Source organism: Pollicipes pollicipes, unplaced genomic scaffold (assembly GCF_011947565.3).
Source record: "Pollicipes pollicipes isolate AB1234 unplaced genomic scaffold, Ppol_2.1 Scaffold_4740;HRSCAF=5597_pilon_pilon_pilon, whole genome shotgun sequence".
Lineage (NCBI taxonomy): Eukaryota > Metazoa > Arthropoda > Thecostraca > Pollicipedomorpha > Pollicipedidae > Pollicipes > Pollicipes pollicipes.
This window is the reverse complement of record NW_023596545.1, coordinates 19,807,728-19,831,165: the sequence shown is the minus strand read 5'-3', so window position 1 is coordinate 19,831,165 and position 23,438 is coordinate 19,807,728. Positions and strand designations below refer to the sequence as shown.

At 62.8% G+C, this 23,438-nt stretch overlaps 1 protein-coding gene across 2 annotated transcripts in view; it reads right to left on the bottom strand.

Moving 5' to 3' along the window:
• Positions 1-3,002: 3,002 nt before the first annotated feature.
• The window catches only part of LOC119098466 (calcium/calmodulin-dependent protein kinase type 1), a gene marked incomplete at its 5' end in the record, with an annotated part of 38,873 nt that continues 18,437 nt past the window's right edge, over positions 3,003-23,438 (bottom strand). The window contains 5 exon segments of one of the 2 annotated variants that reach the window (XM_037221390.1): positions 3,003-3,134; positions 8,584-8,671; positions 13,289-13,415; positions 13,719-13,859; positions 16,639-16,762. In XM_037221390.1, the coding sequence (XP_037077285.1) occupies positions 3,039-3,134; positions 8,584-8,671; positions 13,289-13,415; positions 13,719-13,859; positions 16,639-16,762 (576 nt within the window). 2 annotated transcript variants of the gene reach the window in all.

Here is a 23,438-nt window from a genome sequence, read left to right as displayed (position 1 = left end):
ACCCCCTTTCCCTTCTTGCGTGACGTAATTTATGGACAGCCGCCTCTCGACGCTTGGTCCTGGAGATTACTCACCACCACTGAGTAATGGGTGCGTTTCGTAACGCAAAATGTGGTTCCTGGACTGCATAGCGTGTGTGTAACCGCTCGATCACAGGATTACTGTGTAGACTTCCAAACAAGAACGTGGCTCTTCTCGTAAAGGAACGTGGTCAAACTGAAGGTTTGGGGCTCACCTCTGCGATCTCTTCCAAGGTTATCGTTCTTCATAGAGTCCCGATATGACCAAAACGGTTAGATATGTGGTATCACTGAAGATACCGGGTTTACTTGTCTCCCATGACATACACGCAATGCCATTGAATTCCTCCCCAGCCAATTACACTCTGATCACAAGCGGGTGGCAACTGAGCACCAATGTCCTTGTCCCAGTTGCAACGAGACAGGAGCAGATCGGCAGGCCGGTCGGTCCTTCCCGCGCGCGAGTGCCCCGCAGCTCTGGGGACCACACCTGCGTTGTGGAGACAGTATTCGTTCCCCGCGCTCGGGCACCCGAGACATCTGCAGACATGTCATGTAAAATAGAATCACATTCTGAAACTGCGACGTTGCTTCGACATGCCAGAACACGGGGTGCGCCGGACTGCTGCCCGGCCTCCCCGTAAACTTTTCCAATTGTGTGGCCTGGTCCCTTTTGCAGCGTACGCTGCCCCCAGGTTTTCCGATCACAGCCGTGGACACTGTCAGAGAATGCATCGCCCAAACTCGGGCTGCAGGCCGCCCCTTCATCACAGCATACAAGAGTGGAAACTTTACCACGGAGGTCGCTGAGTCGACAGGCAACGACGTGGCTCCGAACCCCCGGCAAAGAAGCAGACGAGCGCGCAAAAGGAAGTTTGCTTTATTCACATCGAGCCGTCGGTCAGAGTATATACATGCCTCCACGCTCCTACGCCTGCCTTCCTCGCTGGTGCCATCATCTCCACACAAAACCAACAGAAGTCGTCAGTGGCCCAGCTGGCCGGGAATGTTTAGATGAAACGGGACGTGCGCGGACAGGTGTAATAAAATACGTATACGCCAGGCGCCTCATATACCGTACGCAGCAGGAAGTCTTTAAACCCTAGCCAACTCAGCTGAGCTCCTGCCAGTCCGTAGCTAGCCCACGCGCACGAGCAGACGACGCAATGGCGCCGCGAGCAGCGACCACTCCATACCATCCGCTGGCGCTACCAGCCCGTCCGCCGAGGGCGGAGCGCACCGCCCGCCCACAGTTGTGCACTGGTAGCCGTCGCCGACAGATTGTCGTCAAAGACCGCCGTCGGCCCGAGCGACCAGCCGACGGGCACGTTACTCGAACAGCCACACTGACCTGAACAGAAGCGCCGGCGCGATCCAACAGAAAACCCCGGACAGCCACGACACGACCGACATCGTGGCCTCAACAGAATCTTCAGGCGGGCTTGAACGGAGCCGTCGTGCTGGCCCCTGTCGCTCGGACGCGGCACGGCGCTGTGGGCCAGCGCGGCCGGCGCCACCGGAGCCTGACGCGCTCGACAACCGGAGACACCGCCTCGACGCTAAATAGGACAAACGCCGACGGCCCGACCAGACGTCCTGCACGGAGGTCGGTCCGCCGGCACGCTCCCGCCACTAGTCACTGAACAACACACGCACGCGCGCGCGCACACAACGGTGCTGGAGAGATAATCACAGGACGACACCGATCGGGTACAGCGGGGCATCACAAGGCGGCACACGGCGCCAGTGTGGCATCGCGCCGCCAGGTGGCGCGGCGAGCGACGCCGCCGGCCGGTGCGCGCTCGCTGGGGCAGCTCACGGCCGCTGCCGACAACACGCAGGGCGCCGTCAGCGGCGAGTCATCGTGACTCGTGCCGGCGACTCGTCACGACTCACGGAGGCAGCTATTCAGCCGGCGGCGTGGCGCCGGCGCAGGGCTTGGCGTCAGCTCTCACTCGCCCGGCTCCGACTCGTGCGGAGGCGAGCGGCGGCCGCCCCCGCACGCCGGCGCCGTCGCCGATTCGGATGGCACTGGCGGCCGCCGGTGTGGAGCCGGGCGCTTCGAGCAGGCCGCATTGTGGGCTGGGGAGGGCGTCAGTAAGACTTCCGATCGATGCTGAGGCTCGCCGGAAGCCGCCACTGGTGTGCAACTCTGACGCCGCCCGAAATGTCTCCAAGCAAAAATAATACAAACGTTCTGGGAAACAATAATTACTACAGACCTTTGTTTATCATTGATTACCTTAAATCGCTAACAATGTCAGTCATTAAAACCGCCAAGAACACGGTCTTACTCAGTACGACCGTGGGCGCATCCGAGACACACACCACGCCCTCAACTCAACGGAGACACCCCACCGGGGATAAGAGAGACGACGGAGGCATGCCAGCTTTTTGGGGGTCAAAACGACAGGCAGGAGATTAGAACACGGTCGTCATTATTACCGCTGGGTTGGCGAGCGCGGCGCCGGTGGACGCCGACATCGGCCAGCGGCCAGCCGCGTGTCTTATTCACCGACGCGGCCCTGACCCAGCCCCGAGGGCGTCCGGCCTGGGCCGGCAGAAGCCGACGGACCGCGCCCGCCAGCTGACGAGGGGGGGGGGGGGCGACGGCGCGACAGGCCTGCCCGTCGGCATAGCGAGATGACGCATCACAGTGTCGTATAACGGCCTTAAATGCATAACCAGTGACTCGAACGCGCGTCTCCCAAGCACTTTGTACATCCGTCATGACGAAGCGCGAAGACGCGCGCGCGGCCGAGACAGCGACGGCGCGCAGCCCTCGCCGGAGCGTCGCTCGCTCGTCCTCCGGCCGAGACAGCGCCGTCGATCTCCTGCCTGGCGCGTGCCGCCGCGCCGGCAGCGGCGGCGGCTCCAGCGGCGGCGGGTCCAGCTCGCCGGCCGCCTCCCGCTGCGCTCCCGTCGGAGCTCGCTCTCCAGCGCGGCGGCGGCGGCGGCGGCGGCGGCTCCGATCGATGGCCGCCGGCGCGCGCCGCCGCCCACCGGAAGTGTCGGCCATTACTGGGCGGCCTTGCGCTCCCGCGACGGCGACCGGCTACTGTTGAGCGCCAGCAGCCGCATCTGCCTGATCACCGCCGTCGCATGGTACGCTTGCTGCCGGCAGACACGACGATATCAGCGTTAGCCGAGGCCGAGCGGCCAACTCGTGCAACGAGCACGCAGTGGAACAGGGGTAGATGAGCCGGCGTTGTGCTCGTGTTTACGGAGAACTGTAACTGGGCGATTCACCCGTATAGGGTGATCCGACTGGAGGGAGAGGTTAATGAAAATCTGACGTGCACTCGGTTTTGGTAACCATGCCCCAACTTTCTTCCGGTACGTATCGCCTGCTGTTCATATTTTCAAAAAATAATGCAAGGTCGAGAACATTAACAGTAGCATTGCGCGGACCAATTCTAAATACTATTTACAACACTGTTTAGTGACAAATTGCTTGATTTAAAATAAAGCTTTTTGCAAGACGCACGCACGCACGCACGCACGCACGCACGCACGCACGCACTCACGCACGCACGCACACACACACACACACACACACACACACACACACACACACACACACACACACACACACACACACACACACACACAGAGGACGTGTCAACACGGGAGCAATATCGTCCGGCCGGCGGCCGACCCGGGCGACGCCGCGAGCACACAAACAGGCCGGGGTGAGGCGACGGCGGCCCGTCGAACACGGCGACGCCAGCTGATCAGCCTCAATGAGAGGCTGCTCCCAGCGCCGGGCCAGTGTGTTAGACACGCCCCACCACGTGGTCGATGGCGGGGCGGGGAGGGGGGTCACGTTCTCCGCAACACGGGAGCAAGGCATGACGGCACGGACTCGCTGACTTCGGCAACACCTTACCCTGGACGTGGGTGAGACTCACGGCTGTCACTGTCCCTCAATGCCGGGACCCTCATCACGGTCATAGCCACGGAGGCGTCTTCCCCTCCAGAATGTACCACTTCGCACTCTCCCCGCCTTTCGAATGATAAGGCTCCCAAGGCTGCCCGGATCGCAGACCCAAATCTGCCTTTGTCGGTCTCTGGCCAGCGCGTGTTGACCTCCGCACACCAGACCCGCCGCTACGCCCGACCGTATTCAGCCTTTCCCCTGAAAATACCGGCGAAATTGGTACCGCCACCGCTGCAATCGGAGCCGCAGATCCTTCCGCTAGCTGCTCACATTTGCCCTTACGACCAAGAAGACTGGCAGTGTCCGAACAGAGAGCACGACAGAGTAGAACCCGAACGGGGCTGGCATCACGCAATAACGCTGTTCAGGTGGGCGTCTGGGCCGCAGCCTCGTCCGTTTCCGAGCTTCTGCAGCGAGAGCCGCGGCCGTGCTAGACACAGGGCCCCTGTAGCGAAAGCCGCGGCGGCGCCCGACCCCGAGCTTCTGCAGCGAGAGCCGCGGCCGTGCTAAACACAGGGCTCCTGTAGCGAAAGCCGCGGCCGCGCCCGACTCAGAGCTTCCGTAGCGAGAGCCGCGGTAACGCCCGACTCAGGGCTTCTGAAGCGAGAGCCGCGGTAACGCCCGACTCAGGGCTTCTGAAGCGAGAGCCGCGGTAACGCCCGACTCAGGGCTTCTGAAGCGAGAGCCGCGGTAACGTTCGACTCAGAGCTTCTGTGGCGAGAACCGCGGTAACGCCCGACTCAAAGCTTCCGCAGCGAGAGCCGCAGTAACACCCGACTCAGAGCTTCTGTAGCGAGAGCCGCAGGCGAGCTCCCGCCCAACTCAGAGCTTCTGAAGCGAGAGCCACGGTAATGCCCGACTCAAAGCTTCCGTAGCGAAAACCACGGCAGCGTCCGCGCGGCGCGTCCACCCGCGGTGCGAATGACGCCGCAGCTGGGCCCGGACCAGCAGCGACCTTCCTCTGGTCGGTCGCTCTTACTCACGCCGTTCGTATCTGCGACAGGTGGCTACTGGCCGCGACGCCTGCACAGCGACAGTTCGATCCGCGCGGATATAGCCTCTGTGTTCCCAGCCCGGCACGCCGCCACCGCCGCCGGATCGAACGAACATCGCCCGGCGGGGGGGGGGGGGGGCACACCTCGGGGGCCGTCGGGACGCCGCGTGACGGATCGCACCGGCGGCGGAGCGAGCCTTTGTCTCCATATCGAGCCGCCCGGAGATGGTGGCGGCCGGCCGGAGTGCGGCGGGCTGGCTGGAGCGGGCGGGCAGACTGGAGCGGGCTGGAGCGGGTGGGCAGACGACGGCGGATGCCCGGGTCCTGGCCACGGCTGACCGCGGTCGTCGCGCTGGTCTCGCTGGTCTCGCTGGTCGCGCGGAGGGCTGCTGCTTTGGAGGAGCGGCCGGATGGCCGCTGGCGGCCGATTATGGAGAATTGTAACTGGAGATGCGTTCGCAGATTTGAAGCCGCGAAATATGTTTCGCCACGTCACACGTGCTCTGTACGACGCGAGAGAAGAGAGCGGAGCGCTATAGAGTACACTCCTGACAGCAGTACACGGCCGCCTTCTACCGTCTGATTGGATGACACGTCCTTTCCATGTAAACAAAGATCTTCTAATTTTTGCGGCGGCACTTCAGGCAGAGAAAAATGTAAAATACCGCCAATAGTTGCTGGGGCAAATTATTTGACCCTTGGAAAACCACAAGGGACATCCCGTAAGTATCCGCCCGCTTCGGCGAGCTGGCGCGAGTCCACTGTGGGCGAGACACTGAGTGCTCCCCGGAGCGAAATAGTTCCACAACAGACCACGCTGCTTCTTATTGCATTGCCGTAGGAGTTGGCAACTCTCCCCGGCTCTGCCCCTGTCCCTCGTGCCAGTGCCGACCTCTCCGGCCCTGCCCCTGTCCCTCGTGCCAGTGCCGACCTCTCCGGCCCTGCCCCTGTCCCTCGTGCCAGTGCCGACATCCCCGGCCCTGCCCCTGTCCCTCGCGCCAGTGCCGACCTCTCCGGCCCTGTCCCTGTCCCTGTCCCTCGTGCCAGCGCCGACATCTCCGGTCCACTCTGCGTCCCTCGTGCCAACGCCGACCTCCCCGGTCCTGCCCCTGTCCCTCGTGCCAACGCCGACCTCCCCGGTCGTGCCCGCGTCCCTCGTGCCAATGCCGACATCCCCGGTCCATTCCGCGTCCCTCGTGCCAACGCCGACCTCCCTGGCCCTGCCTCTGTCCCTCGTGTCGACGCCGGCCTTGACTGAGAGCGCCACCCCGGACAGCGGCCGGCCGCCCCTGCGGCGTCTCCGCTCTGCGCCGAGCTCCGGACAGCGGCCGGGCAGAGTCGTTCCAAACGACAATAGCGGTGCCGATGTTTTACGAGACGGCCGACCGGCCGGCTGGCGGCGGCGGCGATGGCGGCGCCCGCATCCCATCTGACCTAATCGCCGAGGGGGCGGCTGGCGCGCGCGCGGCTGCTACCCGCTCCGGCGACGAGACGGCTACTCTGAGCAATGGACGAGTAATGGCTGCAAGAGCGGCGGCGGGCCGGCGCCTGCTGAGAGAGGCCGGCCGCGGGCCGACCGCGTAAACAGGCCATTAGCGGCGGCCGGCGGCGGCCGGCATCGGCGCCGATTAACGCCCGGTGATGCGTGGCCAGATACGGCCGGGTGAACTCCCTGGGGGCCGGCAGGACATGGCCGAACAATCATCAGCTCTGAGTACGGAACGCCGGGGCGGCCTGTACACTGGAGGATCCACGTTCAGCTGTACGGCGTGACGGCGCGGCGACCATTGAGGAGACCAAACGATCCAGCCACCCCGCCGCGCCTTAGGCTTACGTGACGCGGTGTCTAGCTGGGCAACACACCCACGGGTCACAAGGTGAGCCGGTGGATAGCGGCATATTAGTCAGCCACGCACGCGAATCACAGACGTTGGCCAAGCAGGCAAACACAAGAGAATGGCCCATGGGGCCCATTACCGTACCACATCACACAAAACAGTCATACCACATTAAACGGCCGTTTTGCCTCAGGGTCTGCTACGGCATTACATCACACTAACCGGACATTTCGCGCACATCGAGTCATGGTCTCGGTCATCAGATGGCGGGTTCGGCTACACTATGGAGCCAGCTGGTAGGTCTGGCTACACTAGCTCAGCCAAGACGGCAGCCGGTGCAGCTGCGCTCCAGCGTCCCAGTCGATACTCACTCGCTGGAGCACGCCGACTTGGAAGCCGTTGGGAGCACGGGGGGATCTACACATGACGGGACTTGCAGCAACGCACGCCATGAAAGCACTCAGTACATCTAGGCTCGGAATCTGCGTGTGTGCGTATGCGCAACATTGATCCTTGGCCCTACGTGCAGTGGCGCTCGTCTACACGACAAACATGGGACCCACACATAACACCAGTGCTGGAGCGTGGGCGCTAGCTAGACGCAGTCAGTGACATTCAATCGACATGCGCACGCAGATCGGCGTTGCTTGACAGTGTGCTACAACGCCGGACACAACAGCCGCTAGGTCCAGACACAGCCGCAGCCGGCGCCGCTCGCTAGACACGCCGCCCGGCGCCGCAGTTCACAGCCAGACGTGAGGTCTACGCTCTGTGGCAGCCGGTGGTGCTGGCTCTTGACTACAGGATGTGGCGGTACGCGCGCGGTGCGGTGGGATGACACAGAGCGACAGCCGTCGTCTCTAGACAGCAGGGCCGGGCCGGGCCGGGGCGAACGCCGACAGACCTGCGGACCGGTTGGCGGCCGGGCCGGCCGGCTCGGTGGTGGCGGCGGTGGCGGCGGCCGTGTTGACAACGGCAGCGGTGACGGCAGCTGGGGCGGCGGCGGCAGCGGGGGCGCGCCCGGCGGCGCCCGGCGCCTCCACCTCCATACTGGTGCTGCTCAGTCGCATCCGCTGCATCTTGTGTACCATCACTATGGCATGCATAAGTTGCTGCGGCCGGCGCCAGGCACGCGTCAGCGCCCGGGGCGACTGGGGCACGCCGCAGGCAGGCGCCGCACTCTCGCATGCAAGCACACATACACTCACTCTCCCGCTGGGGCCGACACAGCTCCATCCCCACACATACGCGCGCACCCAAGTCATAGCAGGTGCACGACGCGCGCCCACACCTCCACCGCACACGTACACCCACACAAATGTATACACACGGAGAGAACTCATCCACGTGGCGCCAGGCCTGGTGTGGACCGGCCAGCATGCTCACACGCATCAAACCCCACGCCCAAATATGTGCTCATGTGCGCACAGGCGTCAAGCGCACTCCCTCCTCAAACAACCGTACACAGCCGCACCCACGCGCGAGCGCGGGCGGTCCGTGTCTCCACACACCGCACAAGCCCCCACCATTGCGCCGGGAGCCGGCGAGCGCCGGTGGGCCGCGGCAGCCGGCGCCGGCGCGCGCCGGTGGGCCGCGGCGGCCGGCGCCGGAGGGCGCAAGCCAAGGGCACCGACAGCAGCCGAATGTGACCGCCCAGTCCCGCCTGAGGGCTCCTGGTGCCGAACACCGGCTCAAGCGGACCAAGCTACCAAAGGCCGGGAGTGGGAGGCCGCCAGAGAGGAGCAGCGGCCCGAGCAGAGGAGCGCACCCGGCCGACGCCCGCCCACTCACCCGCCACCGCGACTTGGCGAAGTTTTTCTTGAGTTGCTCGGAGACGGAGCTGTGAATGTCCTTGTCGCGCGCCGTGTTGCCGCTGATCCTGAAAGCGGACACGCCGTGTCAGCGAAGCCTGTGCGCGGGCACAGCAAGCGCCTGACAGTTCCCTACCCCCACACCACCCCGGCCGACTCGGGGCAGGTGGCCTGAGCTTCGCCCCTCTTGTGGCGCCGGCCGCCGGGTCACGGTTACCGACCACGCGGCGCGTTCGTGACGGAAAATCTCGCCGCCGCCGCGCGACCGCCGGGACCAATGCCCGTCGGCGGGCACACGCCACGCGGGACATCACGTGCGCCCCGGCGGCACGTGATCGGGCGCCTCGCAACAGAAGCAGCACCGCCTGGCGCGCGGCCGCTCCAATATGCTGGCAATGTCACGAGGCAATGAACCACCACACAGGAAGTCCATTCCTGCGACGGACTGTCCCGCATACTGCCCTGTTGGCATCTGGCGTATCGACTGGCCAGCAAGACCACGTCTTCATGCATGGCCGGCGATGTCTCGTCCAGCAGGCAGCGGTCTTCAGAGGTCACACCTCGCTTCCCGGCGGGTCCCCCGCCGACACACGGTCCACAGAGGTCACACCACGCCTCCCAGCGGGTCCCCCGCCGACACACGGTCCACAGAGGTCACACCACGCCTCCCAGCGGGCCCCCGCCGACACACGGTCCTCAGAGGTCACACCTCACCGTCCAGCGGGTCCCCCGCCGACACACGGTCCTCAGAGGTCACACCTCACCGTCCAGCGGGTCCCCCGCCGACACACGGTCCTCAGAGGTCACACCTCACCGTCCAGCGGGTCCCCCGCCGACACACGGTCCACAGAGGTCACACCTCACCGTCCAGCGGGTCCCCCGCCGACACACGGTCCACAGAGGTCACACCTCACCGTCCAGCGGGTCCCCCGCCGACACACGGTCCTCAGAGGTCACACCTCACCGTCCAGCGGGTCCCCCGCCGACACACGGTCCACAGAGGTCACACCACGCCTCCCAGCGGGTCCCCCGCCGACACACGGTCCTCAGAGGTCACACCACGCTTCCCGGCTGAATGGTGTGGTTGGGCTAAGAGTTTTGATGGTGATGGTGATGGTGATGAAGGGCTTGCCGAAAGGAGTGTCCCTGGTTTTATTTTCTGCACCGCGTAAGTGAAGCCTGGACATGCTTTTTGCGCCGCCAATGTATATGTCGACGTGATTTTGTAATGTGGTTGGTCGCCAGTGTCACGCAGGGTTGGCTGGTTATCGTCTTTACGGGGTTTCTGGTATAGCACCCGCCGCCCAATCCCGTCTTGCAACGAAGGCAACGACGACATTTTTGTTTTGTCCGGTGGGCATGGGCGTTGGTCCAAGACGGGCTGAGCAAGATGCTGGACAAGGGTTTGCCACGCGGCCACCGGAGCTTTGATCTTCTTGGTACTGTGACTACCTTCCTGGTGAGAGTATCGCCAATGAATGGAAGGCCTACGTAAGCAGCACAGTGATAGCCTGGAGAGCGCCGTAAGCGAACGCGCCTTCTGGGGTGCACTGACGAAGAATTGGTTTTTTCTCGAAACTGAATCCAACGGGTATCCATCAAACATGGTTTGAAAAACGATGTCTTTTATCATGCATCACAAAAGACAAGTTCGCCGAGGGTACAAACCCGGCAAGCACTCAACCTGCTTACGAAAGTCTTTCATTTATTGCCAATGCTCTAGCCAGGATGGTAACTACAGTAAAAAGAAGATCAAGGCCCCTCTGCGGGAAGCGTGGTTGGGTGCCAGGCTCTTGTTCAACGTTAAGAGCAAAATGTCATCATTGTAAGGCCGAACTGAGCGAAAGATACCCCCAAACGCCCTTCAGACCGCCTGCCATCTTTGCGTGACACAGTGACAACCAAGCTCAGCACAAATTATGGCGATTTAATTTTTGGGACGCGCAAATACATTGATATGACGTCATACGGTGTCGTCGATGTTCATCGTTGACGTCGTCATATGGCGACCATTAACCAAACCACAAAATCATACACCCATAAACCTTGGCAAAAGAAAAGGAAAAGGCAGGTAGTCCTTCACATAACGTCGACGCGGTGTGAAAAATAAAGCCATGAAGATTCTTTTAGGCAAGCAAATAATTAGCTGAAAAATTCTCACCTCACCGAACATCTCACCTGAGCGAAACCACCCGCCACAAGGCGCTCCACATCAAAATACTGCGCACACTCAAGGATGTGGCACGACTGGCCATAAAACTAGAAAGGAAAGACCAGCCCCGAGCATCATGATATCCCGCTGGACACTGGTTAAGAAACTTTCGTGCAACACCACCACGCAATACTCACAAAACTACACCACCACTGGATGGCGCCACACTACCAATGGATGGCGCTACAACACCACTGGATGGCACTACACCACCACTGGATGGCACCACACCATCACTGGATGGCGCTACACCACCACTGGATAGCGCTACACCACCACTGGATGGCGCTACACCACCACTGGATGACGCTACACCACCACTGGATGGCACTACACCACCACTGGATGGCACTACACCACCACTGGATGGCACTACACCACCACTGGATGGCGCCACACCACCACTGGATGGCACTACACCACCACTGGATGGCGCTACACCACCACTGGATGGTGCCACACCACCAATGGATGGTGCTACACCACCACTGGATGGCGCTTCACCACCACTACTTGGCGCTACACCACCACTGGATGGTGCTACACCACCACTGGATGACGCTACACCACCACTGGATGGCGCTAAGGTGAACAGATCACGTCGCGTACGCGTGTGCATGCACTTTTCAATGTTGCGTACGCACAGGACGTCAAAACTGCGAGGAGGAAATTATATGAAAAAAATAATGATGGTGAGGCTGGACGGGGCCGATGGTGTGAAGCATCTGAAATGTTAATTTTACGCTATGTAAATGCGACATAATAGTTCTCTGTGCATGTTTCAAATAGTGCGAAATCATTGTAATACGTCTCTATGCATGTTTTAAGTAGTGCGAAATCATAAGTTACCGATGCATTCAATGCGTGGCCAATTTGTCAAAACTGGGCCTTGTATGTTTGATCATCATTTAGTCTTCAAGTACCTGCAAAGAGAAATACATCGCCCCTTTTGCGGTTCTATTCAATAACATGAGCCAAAGCCATTCAATATACTTTACCTTGTTCGTGCCGGGGATGATGCCCGTCTGAACACCGGGTATACATCTCTGAATGAAACGGCGTATCTTTGAGATCAATTCTCCTCGCGTGACAACACGAAACGTTGCTGGTGGGTTTTAACCGTCTTTGGCTTTGGCAACACATGATAGCACTCCAAATGCACATGTTTAATTAGCATTCGGCGTGCTCCCTGGCGGGACCGTCTTCCCAGTCATGGTGGGCGGCTGGTCGGCCAGCCTCATCAAACGGCGTCAAATGGCTCGGCGCGCCGGTTGCCGGCCGGGCTCTGCGGAGCCTTCCCAGGGCAGCGCCACTTCCCAGAACAAAGTCTTGGGACGTTGCCACGCGCCAGCGCCCGTACGGCTGCGGATAACGAGCCTCTCAGAGACAACTGCAGCATGCGGCGCCGTCTCCGGGCGTACAGCGGCCCCAGCTGGGCCGGTGTCCAGCCCCGGCGGGGTAGCGGCGCCGCCTCGAGGCGCACAGCGGGCCCAGCTGGGCCGGTGTCCACCCCGGTGGGACAGCAGTGTCACCTCCGGACTCACAGGGGGCCCAGCTCGACCGGTGTCCACCCCGGCGGGACAGCAGTGTCACCTCCGGACTCGCAGCGGGCCCAGCTGGGCCGGTGTCCACCCCGGTGGGACAGCAGTGTCACCTCCGGACTCACAGCGAGCCCAGCTCGACCGGTGTCCACCCCGGCGGGACAGCAGTGTCACCTCCGGACTCACAGCGGGCCCAGCTGGGCCGGTGTCCACCCCCGGTGGGACAGCGGTGTCACCTCCGAGCAGAGCAGCGGCGCGCGCCGCGGCGCTCGCGACACTGACCTCATGACCTCACTCGAGAGTGACCAGCGGGCAGACACATGCCCGAAGGCGAGCGAAGCGTCCCCAAAGGCCGCGGTTGCGAGAGCAAGGGAGCGATGGCATCCCCGGGGACTGATGCAGACATTACGAGACGCCACTCGAATGGGGAGGCGACAATGTCGCTGGCGGAGCGGAACCATCCAGCAAGCACCAGCGCTGTCGGCTTCCTTCCAGAAGTATCGTCCGCAAGTCACGGGATGGGGTAGTTTCCCTTCAGCAGAAGTCCTCATACTTGGGGTAAAGCGTCGGCGAGACCACGATGACATCACATTGCTCGCGCTCGCTGCCGCGCCTTCGGGAAAATCCGGTACAACCGTCGTTTGGACTACACGGAATAATATGAGGAGCCTAACAACGTGCATCGTTACGAGAGAAAAACGCCCAATTGCCGCCATCGAAGAAACGGCTGAGCGGCATAGTTCAGATTCGACGTAGTTTTCTGCTGAGTTGGGCCCCAAACTCGTCTCGCTATTTGGCGCCCCAAAACAAGACACAAAGAGAGGCGCTGCACAATACGGTCTTTTGTACGGCCCTGAGGCGGCGCATTCAGCTTAAGGCAGGACCAGCCAAAGCTGGTGGCCGAGGGAGAGCCGTGACGGCGCGGCCCGTACCAGGGGTGCTGGAGCGCCTCCTTGCAGGTGAACCGCTTCTCCGCGTCCACACACATCAGCTGGCGGATGAAGTCCTTGGCCGAGTCGCTGATGTCGTCCCAGTAGGGCGAGTCGAACTCAAATTCGCCTGCAAACAGGCACGCCGCCACTCGCTGCGTCAGAGCAAACAGGCTCCGATTTTGCTGCCAGTGACGATGTCAAAGCTATTCCACTTTCACAACCATCTAGTCATACACTCTTTTGGCGTCGGATCATCTGCAGCTTCTGAAGGCATAATTGCCTTCCTTTCGACAGGACGCTGTTTTCGTATAAGGGAGTGAACTTGTAAAACAATGCATATTTCACTTAACTCGGACTGCACTGCATTCGTGCGCTAGATACTCCGTGTTGTGTCTGCATTTGTGTTCGTTAAACAAGTTCTCGTCAATACCTTTCAGAATCTGAGCGAACAGATTGGCGTCGTTCTCGTCATAGAATGGTGGGTATCCGCAGAGCAGGATGTAGGCGATGACGCCTATACTCCAGACGTCCACGGCCTTGCCGTAGGGCTTCTGGGCGAGGACTTCGGGCGCTGAAACGTCACAACAGAGAGTGTTACACAAACACACATCAACAAAGAACGCACAGACGATGACAGCCAGACGGCGGGGAATATAGTGCCAAGACAAACACAGCGGGGTTTGGAGTGAGGCGTAGGTCAGAAGTCAAACAGCGCTGATCCGTGGGACTCGACTCTACAGGGCCCGCGTACACGGAGTGACAGGAGCGCTCTCAACGGCGCGAGGCAGCCGACCGGCGTCGATGCGAGCATGAGCAGCGGGGCCCCGCCGAGCAGGCGACCCCGGCTCCAGTGGGAGGTGTGACTCCCCGGCGAGTTCCCTGAACTCAGTCCAGCCCACATCAACCCCCATCCCCGCTCGCGGGCGGCCTCTCACTACCATCCTAAGCCTCGGCCGCCACGCTGAGGTGTACTTCCTGCCGGTCCTCTGGGCGGGCACCGCCAGCTGTCAGCCTACCGCCGACGTCGCGGCCCGGATCGGTCGCCGCCGGCACCGTCCGAGCGCTGACCGCCGTTCATGGCCGACTGGGCGGCCCGGCGGCCCGGCGGCCCGCCCGCGGCGCTCGGCTCTGATCGCGCCGGCCGGCGGCGATCGGCGGCTTTGTTCCCCGATCGTCCGGCGGTCAGGGCCGGCCGATCGAGGCCACGGCTCGGCTCGGCGGCGGCGGCGGCGGCGGCGGTGGCGGCGGCCGGCCGACCGCTCGCCGGTCTGGACAAAACGCCGCCATCGGCCCACGGCGCCCAGCCAGGTTGTGCCGGCCAGAATCACCAGCTAGCTGTTAATGCGTGCGGGGCCGGACGGTCCGGCCACATTGGACTCGGGACAAGGGGATAAAAACCTAGTCAGGGCCGTAAACAGCAACGGACGCACGCCGACTGGGTTTTTAGTGTCAGCACCGTCGACTGGGTCAGGCGAAACCTTCTTTCCGAAACGGATGAGGAGCGCCACTCCCCGACGAACAAAAAATAAGGAGTCGCGTGGAAAATGTGGGCAATCATGAAGACACATCGGACGAATCGAAGCTCCCGCGAGTGACGGGGTTAAGGAAATCGACACATCTTTCACTGCCGTAGGGGCGCCGAATGTCCGCCAGCGGGACGGAAGGCTGCCACGCTCGATTCAGACGGCTTTAGCGGACAAAGGCGGACCGGCGACGGAACAGCTCAACGACAGGGAGAGCACCCGGCCACCGGGCTTAGAAGTTTTGGTAGGGAGCGACGCGAACGCAGAACCATGAGTCTCCAAGCCAGAAAAACACTGAAGTGGCAGCGAAGGTAATATGAGCATTTTGAAGAACATTTGAACCTGAAAACATTTCAAATGAGACAATGGTTCCAAGGCAAAAGCAAGCACACATCAAACAAAGGCAAATGCCGACAGTCCTGTAGGTTCAGCTCTAACCCATATGCCTAACAGAAGGCCACGGGGGGCGATTGAGTCACGTCAGCCGACAATAGTGTGTCTGCCGAAACGTGAGCAGGTACACCCGCCTGCCAGCAACAAGCCAGGGGAAGGGGACAGGAGACGAACCGCCAGCTGCCAGAATAGCCACTACCCGCGCGCGGTCCGTCTGCCAACAGCGGCAAATAAATAACTCCGGGGCCTGGAGCTGCCTTCCGAGCAGCCGGGCGCGCGTCCCACCGGACTCTGGGGCAGACCATGGGACGAGTCCCGACAAGTCCCGCGGCCTGACCCACAGGCGGGCCAGGAACTGCATACGCGTAATGAAGGGCTCAGCGAGCCGCGCACGCCGACAGTCGGGCTTCAGGAACTGCGAACACCGACAGTCAGGCTTCAGGAGATGCGCACGCCGACAATCAGGCTTCAAGAACTGTGCACGCCGGCCGAAAGGCTTCAGAAGCCATGCACACCGAAAGTCGGGCTTCAGGAACTGTGACGACCGACGGGCAGGCTTCAGGAATTGCGTAGACCGAAATTCGGGCTTCAGAAGTCGCGCACCGACAGCCGAGCTTCAGAAGCCACACAGACGAACAGAAGGGCTCCAGGAGCTGCAGAGACCGACAAAAGAGCTTTAGGAGCTGCGCAGACCCAGCAGTTGGGGTTCAGGAGCCGCGCGGATCAACTGGCGGGCTTTAGGAGCCAAATAAGCCGCACGTAGTGTTTCTTGTCGGCAGGGGATTTGAACAGGAGATTCCAACACACACAAGTGGGCACACGTGGGCTACACAGGTGGGCAGAAATGCGCGTCAGTTTACCGTAGGCATGGGCGTAACTCGGAGCGGCTCTCCAACACGGTGCAGCCATCCCTGAGCCCCACTCCAACACCGCACAACGCAGACGCTGGGTCTCATTCAGGACAACGAGGCTTCTCACAGGTCGAGAGTGGCGCGCCCAATGCTCAGCGCGCGCTGTACACACTTGCGCACCGCTGTCGGTAGGCTATACCATATGACACCAAGGCCCAGCATCACACTCAGAGTCATAGGCTCACGCGATCAGAATATGGTGCACAGCAATGCACGTCAGGTGTCCGATCAGAATATGGTGCACAGCAATGCACGTCAGGTGTCCGATCGTCCCACCCGACCTAGGCGACGGCAGGCCGACGCATCCGTCAGGCAACACGGGTCTCGTCGGTGTCCCGGCCCGCCCCCGCATCAAACAGGGCATGTCCGTACGTCTGTATCAAACAAGGCATGAACTGTACTGCGGCCCCCACGGCCGCGGCGGGGCCACGGCCTCCACCCTCGGCGTCCCCGCCCGGGGCGGCCGCCGCCTGCCGCCCCGGGCGGCCGCAGCGGGCCCCAGTCGGCCAGCCCGGCCACGCACCGACGTATCCCGGCGTGCCGCAGGCCGTGGCCATGATGCCGGAATCCTCCATCTTGCTCAGACCAAAGTCGCTGATCATGATCTTGCTGTCCTCGTCCTGGCTGAAGTACAGCAGGTTCTCCGGCTGGAAGGGGAGCAGGGGGTGATCAGACGGCGGTGTCCGCGGGCCGCCACAGCGACAGAAGCGCCTTCAGATGGGGCGCAGTCGACACTGGGACGCCGACAAGACACCCCCAGCCACGGGCTTAGCGCAGGCGTCAGTCATGCGCCGTGTTGCACCGACATCGCACACGGTACGTCGCCGACATGACGCGTTTCTGGGCGACTGCTACAACTCGCAACACACAACGTCAAAGTAACAACAGGTGAATGTTCCGTTCTTTCCTCAACGAAACGGCATGATTTGGTGGTGTGTAAATTAAGAACGTTCCGTAAACACCGTGGATCAAAGCAATGGCTTCACCACCCGCATATATCACTGACGCTGACTAGTTTGTTACCTATTTATTTTTCACATCTGCGTTAATTGGATAACATCTTCTGCATAGCAGACGACTTGGAGCACAAAGGTACTCATAAACCCTCCTTGATGTAACCAATTAACATGATGAGAATAGAACTCAAAATCTCACAAGCATTCGGTTAAGGCAGCGACGACCTCCCAATTAACTCACGCATGCGTCAGCGCATCACGTCCGGCGCCAGTCAGCTTTATCTGTCTCTACCTCTCTCGCCGCCGGTGACACCAGCGGCGCCGTTAGCGCTGGTGGTCTCTGCAGCAGGCCGGCGCGGCCGTCCTGACCGGCGCCGCCTCGTGCGTACAACACGCCCCGGCCCGCCCACCTACCGGCCGACCACGTCCCCCCCCCCTCCCAGCCCCTCCCCCCTCCTCTGAGCCGGTCGATCGGGCGCCCTCAGTCACACCCGCTCCATCTCGTGCACAGTCTGCCGCCGCGGCACAGCCGCTCACAATCTGCCGACCGGCGGCCCCCAGCTGCGTGCGGCGACGGCGGCGGCGGCGACAGCCCGCGCCGCCCGCCGCCGGGCCACCACCGGCTCCCGACGCGCGACTCCCGTGGTGCTGCGGCGCGGTCGCTGCGTCTGGCTGCTCGATAACGCCAGTGTTAATCGAGTGTCGCCGGCACTAAGTGGCTGCTGGCCTTTACAGCGCAGCGTGGCGAGGCGGCGGCGGCGGCGGCGGTCGGCGCTCCCGCCGCGCCGTGCGGCCGTGCAGAAAGCCGGGCGTTATCGACGACGCGAGCGTCCGACGGCGTTCCGGGCCGTTTGACGGCGGGCCATCAGTCAGCTGCCGCAATAACCGACGCCAGTGCGCCGGCCGTCATGCCGTCCGCCGACGATCTCCGCTTCTGAGGGATGGCGGCCGGCGGCGGCGCGGCGCTTATCGCCGCGCTCAGCTCGCGCGCCACCCGCGGAAGGCGCGCGTCCAGCCGGCGCCGCCCCTCCAGTGGAGACGCGCTGGCCGCAGGCTGCTCGGGCCGACTGCTAATCTGACTGATGCGCTCCGCAGCGCAGTGCCACGCGCCGTGAGCGGCCGGGCGCGCGGCGCGGTTCGTTCGTCGCCGCGCAGGGGATCCCGCTCGGCCGCCGGCCGACCGAGCGCAAAATCGCGTCTGTCCCGGTGCCGGGCCGCGCGTCGGCGAAAGTGCCCAGCGCCGGCCGGCGGGCCGCTCCAGCTTTTTGTGACGAAAAGAAATCGTGGCTCCGGCGGGCCCTGTGCCGTACCGGCCGGCCGTGGCAGATCAGGGGTCACGCCAGCAGGGCCAGGGAACTCCCGCCCCACGGCGACACTACACCGGCGCCGTCAGCAGGCGGTCTTGCCCAAAGTCATCCCTTACAACAGAAACTGCCATGCTCGAGCGATTGAGAAACTGGGCCGGAGAGACGTGGGACACAACCCCAAGTGCCATGTTACAACATTGGTCTTTGAGATAGCATTGGCGTGGTTGTGCCCTCCATTATCACAGCAGCTAGTTGCGTGTTGGTGCACTGTGACTTAACGAGCAGCAAAGCAGCTGCTGTCCTGAGACGCCCGACTGTAACATGAGCAATCTATCAGTGTCTTCATTTGTCAGAGACTAAAGAAGTTACGTCTAACAGAAGAGCTCCGTAAAAAGGTAAACAGATGGCGGTAGCTAAGATCCGGACTCCGAGACCTGGGGAGACTCTGGTTCATTGAATTAACTAAGCCTGGCTGCAGGTCGAGTCACTGAGGTCACGGTGGACTATGTCACGGACAACTCCGCTCAACCCGAAACCCGTGAAAATCGCATCACGATGGAGTATGGGTCTTGCCGTCCCAAGACCAGCCCCCAACATTAGGCCAACTTTCACCAGCACCGCAGTCGCATCCCTCGCCGTCTTTTCGCCTCCCATGCCATTACTGAAAAGGCATTTCCAACTCACCCATGCTTCGCTGTGACGTGACATTATTCAGCTCGTAACGCCGGGTAGGTATGTCGCCAGCAGTGCGCAGGTGTCAGCCGGGGCCGTTTCGACACGGTCCGGCAAGGACCGTGCGGTTGGCTGTCGCCACCGCGACACTCCGCGCGGCCGCTGTCGCCACCGCGACACTCCGCGCGGCCGCTGTCGCCACCGCGACATTCCGTGCGGCCGCTGGTGCCACCGCGACACTCCGTGCGGCCGCTGGTGCCACCGCGACACTCCGTGCGGCCGCTGTCGCCACCGCGACACTCCGCGCGGCCGCTGTCGCCACCGCGACACTCCGCGCGGCCGCTGTCGCCACCGCGACATTCCGTCGGCGCCACGTCATACTAATGCATGCCGTGGCTGCCAGGCGCGGTCGTCAGTCCATATATTACCCGACTTTCAAATGCGCTCCTTTGCCGCGATCCGCGCAGCTATGTCACGCTATGCCGCTCCTCGATGAGGACCGGTTCCAGGAAGCTTGGAGGTGTTTGAAGTCAATCAAGTAATTGGTTGGCAGGTGAAGCGAATGCGCTGCCGGGAAGCGTCGGGATGCCGCGCTTGACGCCTGCACCGAGCGTGTTCGCAGTCACGAATCAGCCCGACTGCTGTTCGCGTCTGGCCAATTATGCCCTGAGCGCGCGCGTACGCACCAATCGCCACTCCGCCGCGCCCACCGCTCTCCAACTGACCGCTTGCCGCAAACAGAACGTCGCCGGCGACGCACGGCGGCGGACACTAGGCGCGAACCGGGATCACAGGGCCCGTCAACCGGTCGGCCTAACCTCCTCACCGGTCGGCCTTCGAGCACGCGGCCCGACGCCGGCCCCCGAGCCCCCGATCCGCTCAGGACCTTGGCGTCGACGCAGCGCCGTCCCAGCGGGCGGCGCGTGACGGCCGCAGCGGCGCCGCGGCGCAGGGAGCCTGACAAGCCGCGGCGCCGCGCTGCGAGGCCCGGCGCCTGCCCGGCACGGCTTCTGCGCCGGATCCCGGAACGTGTCGGGAAGCCCGGCACGCGGCCAGCCATCAGCCGGAGCCCAGGCTGGCACCGGCCGACGACGACGACGACGGCCCTATCCCCGAACTTGAAAACGGACCATTCCAGAGGTGGGTCGTGGGGCAGAAGGGGGAAAATAATGTCGCACCCGCGGCTAAAGGCAAGGGCAGCCGACTGATCCAGGCTGGTATGCCTACCCCTCCCCAAACAGAAACACACAAACCAGTCCGCACAAAGGAAGCGGCGGCGGCACTGAGAGTCCGGTTCAGTTTCCCTCTGCCGGACAGGAAGGCCACAGCATGTTTTAAGTCATACAATGCTGCGTCGTAGCCTCCCTCTCTCTCTCCTCTCTCTCTCTCTCTCTCTCTCTCTCTCTCTCTCTCTCTCTCTCTCTCTCTCTCTCTCTCTCTCTCTCTCTCTCTCTCTCTCTTCTCTCTCTCTCTCTCTCTCTCTCTCTCTCCGGGCTCCGGGCTCCGGGCTCCGGGCTCCGGGCTCCGGGCTCCGGGCTCCGGGCTCCGGGCTCCGGGCTCCGGGCTCCGGGCTCCGGGCTCCGGGCTCCGGGCTCCGGGCTCCGGGCTCCGGGCTCCGGGCTCGGGGCTCGGGGCTCGGGGCTCGGGGCTCGGGGCTCGGGGCTCGGGGCTCGGGGCTCGGGGCTCGGGGCTCGGGGCTCGGGGCTCGGGGCTCGGGGCTCGGGGCTCGGGGCTCGGGGCTGTGGGCTCGGGGCTCGGGGCTCGGGGCTCGGGGCTCGGGGCTCCGGGCTCTCTCTCGCTTTCGCTAACTGGGAATGAAACCCGGGGTCACCAGCCCCCGAGTCCCCATCACCTCGGTCACAGGGGCGGTACTGGCCGGGCCCGGAGAGCCCGCGAGGCTTCTTCGAGCCAGAGACCGCAGCCGGACAATCGTCACGATCCACGCGGTCATCAGCTGAGCCACACGCGTGCGGGAGGACAAATTCCGGCCGGCCATTGCCGCGCTGCAGCCGAGCCCGAACTCTGCGGCAGCGGGCCATTCCAGCCGACACTGCCGCGATAGTGGCCGGAGATGGGGACGTGGTCGCGTCGGCGAATCGGCCGCGGGGCGGGTGAGGGGGGGAGGGGAGGAAGACTGCCGGGGTGCTGCTGCGCCGCGTCCAACTGCGGACGGGAGACCACCGTGGAAACTGTGACCCGGTGGGGGGTCCCAGCGGGGTCGGGTTCTCAGTCGGGGTCTCATGTGAGTGATGACGCGGGGAAGGGGCTTGTCCAGGGGCGGCCAGGAAGACCAGGAAGGGGCTGACCAACACCCACCCACCCACCCATTCACCCACCCACCCACCACCCTGATCTTCTGAGAACCTAACATTGGACCATAAATGGTCGCTGACTAGAAACAAATAACCAAAAATGGCTATCCCCCATCATTAACCAGTAACGACCAGCACTGGCCATGGGCGGACCTCTGGACTGGTCTACGTATACTGCACGGTGCGCCGCCTCTGAGCTCAGGCGGCGTCTGGTGACCGTTGTGACGCGCCAGGTATCCACCGGCACCACGAAGGGAGGCGGACACAGCCTGTAATTAGCCGACGGATCCAGCCGGCATCCGCCGGCGCCGCGCGCCATCCGTGCACGTGCGACGCTGAGTGGCGTCCGAGTGTCTGATTGCCGACTCGCTTCTCAATAAGCAGGCCGGCAGGTCGCGGCGACATCGACCGACGGCGGCAAGAAAGCAGCCAGCGCCGTCCGCCGGCGTACGGCGCGTCTCAAGGCTCGCCGCCCAGAGCGGCACGACTGCGCATCACCGCTGTGGCGGCAGCCGGCCGGGCACCACCGCTCGATCCGGCGCACCGGCGCCGCGGCCCGGCGCACCGGCCGCCCGGCCCCCAGCTCATTCGGCGCGGCGATGAATCGGGCCGCGGCGGCGTGCGGCCGGCCGGCACTCCAGCGGCGGCACGAGCCCCCCGTCGGCCAGAACAATGCTCGGTCGCTGTGATACAGAGCGCCGCGCTCGTCGGCGCGGCCGCCACCGAGCGCACCAATGACAAGCCGCTTGTGCGCGCGCAGCGTACAAAGCGATGCAGCCGGTCTGTTAGTCGGAGCGGCCGGACCACAGATCAAATGGTACGACGGGTCAAATGAATGCGACCGGTTGCTGACAAAGCAAGGTGGGATCATGAATGGCAAGCTGAGGGCGAGGTTCAGGTACACAAATCGTTCACACGAATCAATGCCGCCGCTGGCAGTGCAGCACGGCACGCTGGGGAAGCTATTACCGGCAGCCCAATCCCCCCCCCCCCCCCCCCCGACTTCAGAGGGCTGAAGAGCGCAAGGAGGCGGCACGAAGGTCACAATGAAGGCTTAATTTGGCTTGAAATTGAGCAGCACAAGTACACTCGGGTCACGCGTGTAGTCAAGGGCAAGTCGCACACCGCCAGTCGCAAGTCGTGGCATGAGCGAGCTGCACTTCCGCGGACCAGACTCGGTCCTCGTCTAGCGGAGGGCGCACCAGCCACACAGCCGCCACAGTCTCAATGCAACACTCCAACCGGCACCAATAGCAAAACGCGCGTCCATAATGAAGTGCAGAACCACACGCAAAGTTAGTCACTCACTAAAGAACCACCCATACTAATACAGACGCCAGTTGCCTGCTGGCTGCTTTCTAGCCGCTGTCCAGCCACAAGTCTATGGCGAGCAATCGGCCGTCACAGGAGCGTAACGAGCACTTCTCCTCGACTCTCCCTGACCGGCAATCAGGGCACGCAATCTGCCGGTACCCGGGGGCCCGGCGCTCCCAGCTCCGAAGAATTCTCCCAGCAAGAATACATCCCCGCCGCCATCACTGACGGCGACCGTACAAAAATTGCCTCCGGTTCGCTCCAACCCGTATGCTCGCTTCCAATCAGCATTTTAATCAGAGCCGCGTGCCCATAAAGCCGGCGCTGTGACAGTTAATTAACCCGGCGGTTGCTGTCGGCCACTGGTGGCGGCAGGCCCACCCCACACGACGCGGGCCACGGGAGGTACAGCTGGTCACCAGTGCTTTACCGGCGGCAGGCACACCCCACACGACAAAGACCCTGGGAGGTACAGCTGGTCACCAGTGCTTTACCGGCGGCAGGCACACCCCACACGACAAAGACCCTGGGAGGTACAGCTGGTCACCAGTGCTTTACCGGCGGCAGGCACGCCCCACACGACACGGGCCACGGGAGGTACAGCTGGTCACCAGTGCTCTACTGGCGGCAGGCACACCCTACACGACACGGGCCACGGGAGATACAGCTGGTCACCAGGGACTTTACCGGTGGCAGGCACACCCCACACGACACGGGCCACGGGAGGTACAGTTGGTCACCAGCAGCCTTACCGGCGGCAGG